Source organism: Capra hircus, chromosome 8, assembly GCF_001704415.2.
Source record: "Capra hircus breed San Clemente chromosome 8, ASM170441v1, whole genome shotgun sequence".
NCBI classification, from domain to species: domain Eukaryota; kingdom Metazoa; phylum Chordata; class Mammalia; order Artiodactyla; family Bovidae; genus Capra; species Capra hircus.
In genome coordinates, this window is record NC_030815.1 from 6,920,957 (window position 1) to 6,935,864 (window position 14,908).

General features: G+C 36.9%; 1 protein-coding gene across 2 annotated transcripts in view; it reads right to left on the minus strand.

Annotated features, from left to right (window-relative positions):
• GLRA3 (glycine receptor alpha 3) overlaps positions 1-14,908 on the minus strand; it is a 175,883-nt gene that overhangs the window by 25,422 nt on the left and 135,553 nt on the right. For both annotated transcript variants that reach the window (XM_018052791.1, XM_018052792.1), the window contains exons 6-7: positions 13,581-13,718; positions 11,228-11,442 (exon numbers count right to left, since the gene is read on the minus strand). In XM_018052791.1, the coding sequence (XP_017908280.1) occupies positions 11,228-11,442; positions 13,581-13,718 (353 nt within the window). The remainder of the gene's footprint in view (positions 1-11,227; positions 11,443-13,580; positions 13,719-14,908) is intronic.

Below are 14,908 nucleotides of genomic sequence, written 5' to 3' on the forward strand. Positions count from 1 at the left end.
CCTTGACCTTGGGAAGCATTCATGTTCAGGAAACTTGCCTAAGCATGAATTTCTTTACATCTGTTTCCAATGATACAAAGAAGTGGGCATAGGAGGATTCAAGCTAGGATTTGATAAGAATAACAAACAACCCCAAATCTCACTGGCTTGAAACAGCAAAGCTCAACCTATGTCCACTCAGAGCTGATGGAGACTCTGGACAAGCGTCGTCACACTGTGACCTCAGCTCCTAGTGTGGTCACTCTCTGGAACACTGGTGGTGACCACAGCAGAGGAAAACTAGGGCACAGGTCATTTCACATTTGGTAATAAATACTCCAGGCCAGAAGAGGCACAGACCACTGGGCTCAAAACTCATTGTTTATGTGTTTGTGCCTATATGCTCAGTCATGTCAGGTTCTTTGGGACCCTATCGGCTGCAGGCGGCCAAGCTCCTCTGTCTATGCGATTCTTGAGGCAAGAATACTGGAATGGGTTACCATTTCCTCCTCCAGGGATCTTCCAGACCCAGGGATGGAACTGAGTCTCTTGCCTTATCATTAGCCAGAACTATTTATAGTCAACATGACAAGAACAGACCTGGGAGGTGCAACCTCATCGTGTGTCTGGAAGGAGACAAAGCTCATAGGTGGCAAAGTGAGTGGAGGTGGGGAAGGGTCTACTCTGTGCTTCTGAAAACAAACAAACAAAAAAAAAGGATTCTGACAAGTCCAGGATGGAAGACAAGTGTGGACTGTGATCTGCTCACTGTGATATCTTGAAGGGAGAACTGGAGCAGCTTTCTGCTCTGTTCAGTTCAGTCTCTCAGTCATGCCCGACTCTTTGTAACCTCATGGGCTGCAGCACGCCAGGCCTCCCTGTCCATCAGCAACTCCCGGAGTCCACCCAAACCCATGTCCATCAAGTCGGTGATGCCATCCAACCATCTCATCCTCTGTCATCCACTTTTCGTCCTGCCCTCAATCTTTCCCAGCATCAGGGTCTATTCAAATGAGTCAGCTCTTCGCATCAGGTGGCCAAAGTATTGGAGTTTCAGCTTCACCATCAGTCCTTCCAATGAATATTCAGGACTGATTTCCTTTAGGATGGACTGGTTGGATCTCCTTGCAGTCCAAGGGACTCTCAAGAGTCTTCTCCAACACCACAGTTCAAAAGCATCAATTCTTAGGTGCTCAGCTTTCTTTATAGTTCAACTCTCACACCCATACGTAACTACTGGGAAAACCATAATCTTGACTAGACAGACCTTTGTTGGCAATGTCTTTGCTTTTTAATATGCTGTCTAGGCTGGTCACCATCTGCAGTGATTTTGGAGCCCCAGAAAATAGAGTCTGACACTGTTTCCACTGTTTCTCCATCTATTTGCTATGAAGTGATAGGACCAGATGCCATGATCTTAGTTTTCTGAATGCTGAGTTTTAAGCCAACTTTCTCACTCTGCTCTTTCACTTTCATCAAGGGGCTCTTTAGTTCTTCTTCACTTTCTGCCATAAGGGTGGTATCATCTGCATATCTGAGGTTATTGATATTTATCCTGGAAATCTTGATTCCAGCTTGTGCTTCTTCCAGCCCAGCGTTTCTCATGATGTACTCTGCATATAAGTTAAATATGCAGGGGGACAATATACAGCCTAGACATATTCCTTTTCCTATTTGGAACCAGTCTGTTGTTCCATGTCCAGTTCTAACTGTTGCTTCCTGACCTGCATACAGATTTCTCAAGAAGCAGGTCAGATGGTCTGGTATTCCCATCACTTTCAGAATTTTCCACAGTTTATTGTTAGCCACACAGTCAAAGGCTTTGGCATAGTCAATAAAGCAGAAATAGATGTTTTCTGGAACTCTCTTGCTTTTTCAATGATTCAGCAGATGTTGGCAATTTGATCTTTGGTTCCTCTCCCTTTTTTAAATCCAGCTTGAACATCTGGAAGCTCACGGTTCACGTAGTGAAGGCTGGCTTAGAAATTTTTGAACATTACTTTACTAGCATGTGAGATGAGTGCAGTTTTGCGGTAGTTTGAGTATTCTTTGGCACTGCCTTTCTTTGGGATTGGATTGAAACCTGTTTCAGTTCTGTGACCACTGCTGGGTTTTCCCAATATGCTGGCATATTGAGTGCATCACTTTCACAGGATTTGAAATAGCTCAACTGGAATTCCATCACCTCCACTAGCTTTCTTTGCAGTGAGGCTTCCTAAGGCCCATTTGACTTCACAATCTAGGATGACTGGCTCTAAGTGAGTGATCACACCATCGTGATTATCTGGGTCCTTAAGATCTTTCTTGTACAGTTCTTCTGTGTATTCTTGCCACCTCTTCTTAATATCTTCTGCTTCTGTTAGGTCCAGACCATTTCTGTCCTTTATTGAGCCCATCTTTGTATGAAATATTCCCTTGGTATCTCTAATTTTCTTGAAGAGATCTCTAGTCTTTTCCATTCTGTGGTTTTCCTCTATTTCTTTGCATTGATCACTGAGGAAGGCTTTCTTATTTCTCCTTGCTATTCTTTGGAACTCTGCATTAAAATGGGTATATCTTTCCTTTTCTCCTTTGCTTTTTGCTTCTCTTCTTTTCACAGCTATTTGTAAGGCCTTCTCAGACAGCCATTTTGCTTTTTTGCATCTCTTTTTCTTGGAGATGGTCTTGATCCCTGTCTCCTATACAATGTCATGAAGCTCTGTCCACAGTTCATCAAGCACTCTATCAGATCTAGTCCCTTAAATCTATTTCTCACTTCCATTGTATAGTTGTTAGGGATTTGATTTAGGTCATACCTGAATGGTCTTAGTGGTTTTCCCCACTTTCTTCAGTTTAAGTCTGAATTTGGCAATAAGGAGTTCATGATCTGAGCCACAGTCAGCTCACAGAGCAGTTCTGTTAAAGGGCAAAACTCGCTGCTTTAGAGAGAGCAGCTGTTAAGTAATGAGAGGACGACAGAGGGGAAAAAAAAAAACAGTGCTGATCTTTAACTCCACATTTGTTCAAACCATGTCAGGTCAGAGTTCAGTAAAATTAGTCATAAGCAGGTTACAAAAGAATCCAGATAGGGCTCTGAAGCGTTGATTTAATCTACTTAATCTAGCAGAGATTATTCAGATTATAAAGACAGGCAGGCTGCCAGGTAAATTTAGGCATGTTAATGGTGTGCTTGTACCACACAGGGTCTCAAAAAAAAAAAGAAAAAGACTGTGCCTCCAAGTATGGACCACACCTCAGGCTGTGTTCCTCTTTGATTCAGAGGAAGAGATGGCTCGCACGTATCTCAGGCAATTCTTCATAAATCAATTTTTTAAGGCAAGTTTTTGGTGAAATAATTAAGTAGCAACAATTTTAGATTATATTTCTTTACAAGATCATTGACTGAGCTAAACTATATGAATGGCACCACCTGCTGTAGTTGAGAGGCTTCTTGTCAAGATACATAACTTTATCTTACCATGCATAGAAATGATCAAATGGATAGCCTTAGGACAAATACTGTCCTGGTGGTAGATGATAAGACATGAATGGGTAAATATTGATTAGACTATAAGCCAGACTACTAAATTATAGCAAATTATACTTACTAATTTATAAGTTATAACCCAGACTACTATTAATCAAGAATTTCTAGAAATAGAAATTTATAGTGCACTTATAAGAAGCACAGCTTTGAAGGATAAGAAACTGATTAAACCAGAAAGTGGTGTGAATCTCCAAATCCAATGCAAACCAACACACAGGCACTCTACAGGGTTAATATCCCAGGACAGTGAGCATTTTCTCAATTCTTCTCTCAGTTCAAATTTGCTTTTTATTTGAGAAAGAGGTATAACAAACATCACAGTATATTGCTTTTGATTAGTTAAAACAGTCCTTTCAGTAGGGTGATTCATTCTCCGTTGGATGATGACCAATCCTGGTAAATTCTCCCAGTTCCTGTGAATTGTCGAATCGATGAGTAATTCTGGCTGTGGAATGGGCAAGTGGCTCAAAGGATTTTTTCTGAGTTATGCTGAAAAATTCCCTGCCTGTGTCATGGCTTTTATCCAAGGTGGGGGGGGGGGTGTTTCAGATCACATTGGTATTTATTTATCTTTCGATCTGTAAAACCCTAATTGTAGTACACTTAATCCCTCATTTCTTCCAGTGTAAAAGCTGTATAAGAATTTTGAATATTGTAATGCTTATAGGAAAAATTATTATATTAGTTTCAAAATTATTTTGAGTTTCATTTAAGACTAAAAACCAGAGAGATGAAGGAAAAAAAATAACTTTTTTAAGTGTTAAAGTAAAATGAAGCAAACGGAAAAAAAAAATGAACTGTCTGCAGAACTGTATTCTTGGAATTCTAGGTGGTGAATCACACAGATTTTGTGAACTCTGATGTTTATCATCCTGGAGGGCAATTCACAACTGCAGAATCCTACACGTTATGTTCATACTAATTACGATCCTCATAAACTTAGTAAGTGAATGATGCTTTGCATAGAGTCTTTATTTGCCATGTAAAGGCTTTTGCTTTAACAAATGAAATGTATCAGAGAGTCATAATGGCAGAACTGCATTATATCCTAAGTCATGAACTTGACAAATCTTTCCAATCACCAGATGAGAAAAACACAATTAAAAAGGGTAAGGTATTTTGAAAGGTAACTCTGACTTTTGCTTCAGTTAAGGGAGCTTTATTGCCATCTTTTCTATAGGACATGATTCTTAAGACTAGCAAAAAAAATCTAGATGTTGCTAGAAATGCTACTTAGGTGCACATTGTTACTGACATTTGTTAATATTTTGTGTGCATGACCTGCTTAAGGAAAGTCGAATTATATTTGTGACTTCTCTCCCCTGTGCATTCTTGCACTGAAAGTTTTGTATTTCTAGAACATCATCTTTATTATACCTAAATACCTTTCCAATCCCTTTTCCCAACACCTCAAGATCTGACATTTTCATATTTAACTTCAACCAGAAATCAGGAAGACAGATAAAACTTGTAAGCTATGTCTAACACTGATTTGGGGACCAAATTCTTTATTCCCTTGGCAAAGGGGGAGTTTTACATCAGATTCTCTCTGTCGGCGGGGAGGGTGGGCCATGGTATGGACTGTAGGATTTATGCGAACACAGTAAAGGGAGTTTAAGACATTAAATAGGGTAAAATTGGCTCCAAGTTGCATAAACACCTTTTGTTTGTAAACTTAGTTTGATGTTAAAGCTCCTGTATTATATCATTTCAAACATTTTTAAACTTTGTGATTTGATCATGTATTTTCTCCCAATTGTGCCATCAGATTTAAGAACTTATGTCACGGCTCTGTCTCTATGTCATCCACAGAGAACCTGCTCGATAATTGCTAAATTCAACTGAATGAGACCTAGTAAGCCTATTAATTGTAGGCACTAAGATCAAATATAGAACCAGAGACAACTATCAATTTCTATTCTTACTCTGGGATCTACCAATGTTTAGGAATTACTTATTTACTGAAGATAGAAAAAGCAGTAATAAAATTGAATAATATTCATATGTGGTATATCTTTTGCTTTTAAAAGAAAGGGCAGGAGTAAATAATTTTTAAAATTTTTGCACCTTTTTTCTTTCTCTTTTTCCTATAGGAATAGGCAGGGGAAAAAAAAACTATTAACATATTCAATGAAAATACTTTTAAATTAAATATATTACATCAAATACTGTATTATAAACTTAAATATACTTAACAACTATTGTGTCATGTTAATGAATTAAAAATGAGCCCACTTGTATCATATTTGTATTGAACTTGATTGAAGTAATTTTTGTTAACTATACTTTGAATAGAGTCTTTTTTCAGAAGATTTTTTTTCTTTAATGTGGACCATTTTTAAAGTTTTTATTGAATGTGTCACAATACTGCTTCTATTTTATGTTTTGGTTTTTTGGCCCCAAAGCATGTGGGATTGTCACTCTCCCACCAGGGACAGAGCTCACATCCCCTTCACTGGAAGGTAAAGTCCTAACCACTGGACCTCCAGGGAAGACCCAATATTAGAATCTTATATTCAAATAGTGAGAATCAAAACATTATCGACAGTAATAGTTATCAATAGGAAAATCTGATTACTATACAACCCCTCTCCCCATTTAATTACTGCTGATATTTACAATGTACTCTCCTTTAAAACTGCAGGGTAGTTTTTATTTTTATTTTTTAGAAGAATGAGAACTAATTAGAAATGGCAATAGTGAATACGAATACTTCATTTTCCTTCCCATTCCCTGTCTTTTCAGTGTAATGCCAATAGACCTCTGTGTGCCCACATAATCACGGTATCCAATTATAAATATCTCAGTTAGATTTATTTTATGTAATCATCATAATCACTTCTATAGTTGATGATTTCAAAAATAAAAGTTAATATGAAAGCTATAGTAATGTTTTCTAAGAACCATCATTTTTATTATACTGCAAGGTAGATACATGCAATATTTAATACCTTTTTCATTAATTTGGTGATTCTCAGGGGCACATATGATTCTTCATAAATAAAAAGTAATTCAACTGAGTTTCTACATTCTTTTTGGAGGGACAAAAAATGGCATATTCTTGCTTTCTAAGTTAACTACTAAGCAAAGTTTAAAACCTCACATTGTCTTTAAATATCTGCATGACATTTACTCTATAGACCTATATCATGTTCTGAGGATAAAAATATGTAAAAATTTTGAGGCTATTCTCTCATAAAGCTACTCCTGGTGGGTTTCACAGACCGGAGAAGGGAAGATACCATTGTATACCTAGACTTTCCTGGAGTTTCCTAAAGCAATTCTTTCTAGAATCATAGTTTATAAATTAAAATTATATTTTGTTCCTCTTATTATTTTCTCTATTTCTACCCATCTCAATACTGAATAAAAAATATATTGAATAATTCCCTCGGTGTCAAGATCTTAACAACATTTTAATATAAATCAAATATATACTAAAAATAGTTTAATGACTAACACTACTCTCTCTTTCACCCAGGTTAAAATCTAATTCTCCCAAGCAGTATTGCTTTTCCACATCTAGAAAAAAAAAAAAAAAAATTCACAAAATGTTGGTAATCTCAAAGAGCTTGTGAGAAGGGTTTAGAGGTAATTGGGTCTAGGCTGTAACTAAGCTGTATAACCTTTTCTTGTGCATGGTGGAGACAGAGTGCTAGAGGAAAAAAGGAGGGAAGACACTTTGAATATACAGCATATACACTAAAATATACTTTGAATATACTTCCTCCTCTTTCTGGACTTTCATTTGCTCTTAGAAGAATCATCTCTGGTCTGCTTCCCTATCAATCTGTAGTTCCCTCCTTGTCTCAGGTCTGGATGGCCCTGGTCAGAACTTTGAAAGTTCTGACTTTTTGACAATTCAGTGTGGCTATCATACACATCTAAAAGTTAACAGGCTTAACCATAGACCTCTTTGACCTTCCTCATGAGTAAATATTACGACTACATGCCATTACCCAGCTGAAAGCCACTTTTGACTCCTGATTTTCCCTTAATCCTCAAAATTCAGTTCAGAAGCAAATCCTGTCTCTTTCACCTGCAAATATACTTTCTCTTAAAAAAAAACACTACATCTTTCTAACTCCACCTGCGATGCTTCATCTCTGCAGCTACTAACCTAGCCAGATCATCCTCGGCCCTGAACTATCGTTTTCATGGTAGCACCTCTGCTTCCATTTTTACCTCTTCTATCTGATCTTCACATAGAAATGAGACTGATCACTCCTCTCAATAAAACCCTTCCAAAATCCATCCAAAATAAGCTTTATGCTTACCAAGTTTTATAAAACCCTCCATGACATGGCTCTGTGATCACCACCATTTCTCCTCATTCATTCTACTCCAAATAGATAATGTTAGGAAGTATTCCTAAAGTTTTCTAACTTTGAAAAATCGCTGGCAGTAGGATGCATTGTCACCTCTTCTGGCCACCTACTGCAGGCCCTGCGGAAATGCCAGATTGCTCCAAGCTCCAAGAATGAATCACAGGAGTTTTCTTGCTTTGGGCTATCATACTCCTGATTTATGACACTGTTGAGGCCAGTGCAACAGGAAATTTCAGAGAGGAATCTCAGGTCTATAGTTCATGAGGTGCTGGCTCAAGTACATTCTCAGAGATTTTCTATTTTGACTTTTATTTGACATATTTCCAAGCTCTTTCTTATCTACAGGAGATGTACTGGCACAGTGCCTGACAAAACACTTAGCGATGATCATAAATTAGTGATTTATCATTTCTTCCTCCCATGTCTGATAATCCCCTATTGTTTTCCTGAATTTAATTTTGTTTTCCTCCTTCCTAGATTTCGTTAATAGGAAAATGGTGGATGTTTCCATGGCAAAATTTTCAGGCATCTGAAGGTTCTTTTGGGAGGGTGAGAATAGCAGGTCTTAAGGGGCATGGTTTCACACTTCTTTTCCTAAATCCAGTGTAAGCCCTTGCCCTTTGCCTTTCCAAATCACAATATCAGGAGTGCATTTTTTTCAAGAGACATTCTACCCTTTTGAATGATCCCATTCAATAGGAAAATTTTTGTTTATTCTCAGACTTCAGCGTATGCCATCCTGAATTCTAATGTACATAACTGCTGTACATCACCTGTGCCTTAAATATCACAAAGGCTAAGATAATTACTGACTCTTAAGATATCTGTTTGCTAATCAATTCTTTCTTATGGGTCAAAAATAAATCTGCTATCATATTTCCAGTGTCTCTATGATCTGAGAGATAGACTTTGTATACATCTATGTATGTAACGTAACTGACTTCATACTTGAAAATTTATTCCTTCCTTGAGATCATGATGAAATTAATGCCTTAAAAAAATTTCTTAAGAAAAAGAATGAAGTTATCTCAGACCTTTCTCCTTTAAAAAACACTCATGTCTCCATTCTGTTTCTTTTTAATTTACTGCTTGCTTTATTTCTGCTTCATCCACCCACCCCTTCATGCTCTCCTAATTCTGCCTTAATCTCTTTATCCAAATGTGTTTATGCTGTGCCTCATAGAATCCGTAGTTTCCTTAAACAGATCATTAAGTACCCCCACTTTCTGGATAACAACTTATGGAATGAATGAGCTTTCATTTCTGTTTAACTCAGTGAGGAAAATCAGTGAGTAAACTGGTAATTTCATTTACAAATCGACTATGAAACTTCAGTTATTACTCAGAGCCCTTGAGACATTTATACGTGTATAAATAAGCACCTAATCTTACAAGCAGATTTACAGTTTTCACTTGGACAATATTTTATAAAACACTAGTTGCTATGGATCATTTTGAAAATACAATTATATGTTAATAAAAGTAAACCTTAGTTTGAAAGACAGCCATTCAGTCTTAGCAAGGCAGAGTGAGCATTGCTAAATATTAATTCTTTCAATAGTAAATAACATTTTTAATGATAAAATATTCTGCCATCAGCTTTTATTTATTTAGATATTTAGCTGAATAAATAGTCAGAGATGCAATTCATAGTAAGGGGTAAAGGAAGCCGTGACAGCAGGTTTATAATTTCCTTGGCATGGTGGGAAAGTAGCATCGAACACGCAAGAAAAGTTAATACGATTTTATTACATTAGTGTACATTGTCGTAATGAAAAGAATAGTGGAGCTTGTTGGAGGCCAGACAGGATTACTTAATTTAGATAGTAGAAATTTCTTTCTTAGGAACCACTTAGGAAAAGAAAATAATTTTCTGTTGCTATGCTGCTAAATGGATATAAAGGACTTCTATGTTTTATTTCACCACATCTTTAAAAAAAACGGTACTGGGTCTTTTACAAACCTCATACAGGAATAGTTTCAATTCTGGCAGCTCAGCACAGACTGAAATATTATGTATTAGGTAAGTTTTTCTTTTTATTGACCTATGGCTGCTCAAAAGCCAAAGCAAACACACGTACAAAAAAAGTAAACACTGTATTTGGCCCAGGGCATTTTCTACATAGGGCATTTGACCACAGGCATCTTCATACAGTACTTGTGGAAGTATAATTGTTATAAATTTTTTGTCAAGGGTAATTTGGCAATACAGATCAATGCATAGAGCTATCAGTGCAACAATTCCAGTTCTAAGAATTAATACTAAGAAAATAATACAAAATGCATGCAGAGTTATATATTCATGTATGTATATGTGTGTGTACACACTTGCACATATATATTCATGTATATAACAATCATTATATAAATATTCATTGTTGTGTTAGTCCTAATAGAGAGTGCATAGATTATCATGGCACATCTATACTATGGAGTCATATACTGCCCTTTAGTTACTCTATAGATTCAACTTACATGCAAGTTTGATATACTTCTAAATATTTAAAAATCTGTAGATAATAAATTCTATCGAGCATAAGAGTATTATTGATGTTTAAATAATTGGGGGTCATAACACAAACTATGGATAAGAGATATTGTTTGGTAGAATTTTTTCCTTCACCTATGTCTCCATTTTATAATTTTTTTCTGCTCAATTATATATTACTTTAAAAACTGGTGATGAAAACAGTTCTTCCTCAGTTTATGATGGGGTTACATCCAGATAATCCCACTGTAGGTTGAAAATAACCTGAAGTTGAAAAAGCACTTAATACCCCTAACCTATGAACATCATAGCTTAAGCCAGCCTACCAGAAACATGATCAGAACACTTAGTAGGCAAAATCCCAAAGCCTGTGTGCTCAGACGCTCAGTCGTGTCTGACTCTTTGCGATGCCATGGACTGTAACCCACCAGGCTCCTCTGTCCTTGGGATTCTCCAGGCAAGAATACTGGGATGAGTTGCCATTTCCTCCTACATGGGATCTTCCCAACATTTTATAATAAAGTATTGACTATTTCATGTAATTTATTGAATACTGTACTGTCAGTAAAACATAGAATGGCTATCTGGGTACAGAAGGGTTGTGAGTGTATCCACTGTTTACCCCCCTGATCACATGGCTGATGGGTGCTGTAGATGCCACAACCCAGCATCCTGAGAGCAGATACCATGCAACATTGGCCCAGGCAAAGATCAAAATTCGAGGCTGGAGGTATGGTTTCTGCTGAATGCTTGTCACTGTCACACCATACAAAAGTCCAAAAAATTTAAGTCGAACTGTCACAAATCAGAGACCGACTGTAAATACACTGAAAAAGATCTGGCAAAAATAATGATACACATACAAATGAGTGCACGCACGTGTGTCTGCCCTTTCAGGGCACTCACCTTTGGTAAGGAAGCCCGTGATCCTGAACTCTGTGTGGTCATGGTCAGCACAGTGGTTATTCCCAAGGCTACCCGGGCTGGGGCAGCATCCATGTTGATCCAGAAGGAAACCCAGGAGAGAATGACAATCAGGAGGCTTGGAATGTACATCTGGATCAGATAGTAGCCCATTTGTCGTTCAAGATGGAATCGCACTTCTATACATGTAAACTTTCCTAATTGGTTGCAAAATAAATGCAGCAGTTGGTTAAAAGAGGTCTTCACTATTGCATCAAAGGTCACAATGTTGTTTTCTCAATAGTTTTGCCCTAAACACTATAATGTTATAATGAAATGGGATCCTAAGTCATATATGCAAATTGGCTTCTGAAAAATATTTTTTTATGTTGGCACCTAGAAACAATGTAATAGGAAAATGTGTTATTTCAGGAAATAATACATAAAATTATTATTTCACATTTTATTAGCACTTCATAGTTGTCTAGGTACTAAAAGGTCTATGATTTTACGTGATTCATGTCTGCTTTTGTACCTTCTTTTAAACACTGTACCTTGAGGTTCTAGCCAGGATAATTAGGCAAAAAAGTAAAAGGCACTTAGATTGAAAAGTAAGTAGCAAAACTATCTCTGTAAGCAGAAGCCATTTACTTTGTATTTAGAAAATCCTAAAAAACTCATTAAAAATCTATTTGAGCTGAAAAGTTCAGCAAGGTTACAAAGATACACTACCAATACAGGAAAAGCAATTGTGTTTCTGTACACTAGCAATGAACAATCCAAAAATTAAATTGAGTAAACAATTCCATTCATATAAGAACCAAATAAAATAAAACATTTAGAAATAAAGTTAACAAAAAGTGCAAAACTTATACAATAAAAAATAACAAAACAGTTGAATAAAATTAAAGATCATAAAAAAAGGTCATTGTGTAGCCATTAATCAGAAGACTTATATGGTTAAAATTGCAATATTTCCCATCCTGATTTACAAATTTATTGAAATTTCTATCAAAATCCCACCTAGTTTTTATGTAGAAATTGACAAGCTGATCTTAAAATTAGTATGAAAATGCAAGAGACCTACAATAGCCAAAATAGCCTTGAGGGGAAAAAATAACAAATTTGGTGAACTCACAGTTTGTAATTTCAAGACATGCTGCAAATTTACAATAATTACAAAGTGTGGTACTGTATGATCATTTATGGTCAATTGATTTTTAAAAAAGGATTAAGACTATTCAATAGGGAAAGAATGATCTCTTTAATAAATGGTACAGGGCTTTACTGGTGGCTCAATGGATAAAAAGCCACCTGCCAATGCAGGAGACAGGGGTCCAATCTTCCAATCCTGGAAGATCCCACATGCTGTGGAGCAACTAAGCCCACACAGCACAGCCAAAAATAAATAAGTAAAATTACGTTTTTAAAAAAGAAGCTAAAGTCAAATAAGAAATAAATGGTACAGGAAGAACTTTGCTTTGGGGAACTTTCTGGAATTTTTTTCCAAATATTTTCATTCCCCAGTCGGTGGAATCTTTGGCTATGAGCCCGTGGATATGGAGGACTGGCTGTGCAATGGAAGTCAGGTCACATTTCTGAAAGTGTTGAGCCCGAAAGGAATCAGTTACTCAAAGGATGTTAGTGGAAGGGCATTCACGCACCACATGGGAGCAATATTTCAGATGTGGGCAGTTTAAGGGAACTTGTGAGAGTAGGTTAGGAGTTAGAATAGATATTACAGGAGTATCCCATGCCAACTGGGAAAGGTGAACAGATGACATGAGTGTACAAGTTTTGCAGTCCTTGATGTTGATAAATGCATCTGATATTTATCCTCAAAGGTAACAGGCTATTGCATCAGTGTGAGTGGTAAGTGCTTAGTAAGTATCTTGAAATGTATGACATTGTGGCCAAAATAAAAAATTAGGCAAGAGAAGCCTTAAATATATATATATATATATATATATACATACATATATATCTTTCCTTTTGTTAGCAAACACAATGTTTATGACCCAGGGAAAGTTGAAAAGTACATTTTACTGCTCACATAGAAATTAAAGGAACTTTTTGGAAAAGAGCATTATTATTTAACTATAGGTATTTCAAAAAGAGAAATTATTTAAATATAACTGAATTCCAAGCATTTCTTTCGTTCCATACAAAGCAATTATATAGCAACATGCAATGAGTCAAAACTTCTGCAAATTTCAAAGATGTCCATTTTCTGCTCGATGACTATAAAAAACATTCAGCTATAAACTGCTGAAATAATTAGCCTAGCACTATAAGAAGCATCTGGAGAGCATATAACTACAAGCCATAGGTGAAATAAAGAACACTCAACCCCTACCTGTGTTGTAATGTTTAGTGCAGTATCGTAAATCTTTCTCTTCTTTCAACAAAAACTGGGGTAAAGTGAGTCCCTCTGCCACTTGTACAGGTGCCTCATCTTGCCATTCAAATATGAGATCATTCATTGTGTACCCAACTAGACAAAACATAATAAAAATATTTAGAATGTAACAGGGCATTAAAGGTGAGAAATTTTAACAAATCACTAGTAGATTTCCCATTGAATGAGAAGACCAAATAGTGTCATCTTAACTCTAGTGACTGAGCTATGCATTGCACAGTGTCAGGCTACTGAAGTCTATTTATATGAAATGTTTATCAAATAACATAAGAAAATGCAGTAAGCTATTAATAAGTATAGCATATATATCCTTTCCTTAGGATACGCAGATACTGCATTCACTCAGTGATTCATTTTGTTTCCAATACATTAGGTCTCCTTCACCTTTCCTCAAAGTATTCAGGGCCCTTTCAAACAAAAGCTGAAATTGTCACTGGTTAGGAAATGACCTGAACTATAACGTCCAGGGAGGGAATGTACAGTGCTGATCCCTTTCTTGGTTTAATCATTAACCGCTTTTGCTTATCGCATCTGTTTCTCTGCCCCGAGTCCCAAAGAGGACAAAAGAGTATTTTAGATAGAAATGTTTGCTATCCAGTGTACAAAAAAAAAATTCACAAGTTTGTGGAGGGATTAAATTCTTGTACATGCAATGACTCAATTAAGGACAGAATTAAATAATGTATTTTATAGTAAGCCAGAATGTTTTAGTAAATTAAAATGCCCTCTGTCTGTAGAAAGAAAAGAAAATGAAAGTGAAGTCACTCAGTTGTGTCCAACTCTTTGCGATCCCGTGGACTGTAGCCCACCAGGCTCCTCTGTCCATGGGATTTTCCAGGCAAGAGTACTGGACTGGGTTGCCGTTTCCTTCTCCAGGGGATCGGCCTGACCCAGGGATCAAAGGGATTGAACCCGGGTCTCCTGCAGTGCAGGCAGATTCTTTAGCAACTGAGCCACCAGGGAAGCCCTCTGTCTCTAATAGTAGTAGTATCTTTTTTTCCCTGTGAGTGAGAAGCTGTTGAAATGTACACGTGAAGCCTGTTGCAGAGAAGAAGTCAATGTGAAATGTAACTTGTGGGGGAAGATGATTGCCAGCATTCACAACAGCCCTGGAGGTAGGCCTCTGAACTAAATCAATCAGTTCAGTCCAGTCGCTTAGTCGTGTCTGACTCTTTGCAACCCCATGAACTGGAGCACACTAGGCTTTCTTGTCCATCACCAACTTCTGGAGCTTGCTCAAACTCATGTCCATTGAGTCGGTGATG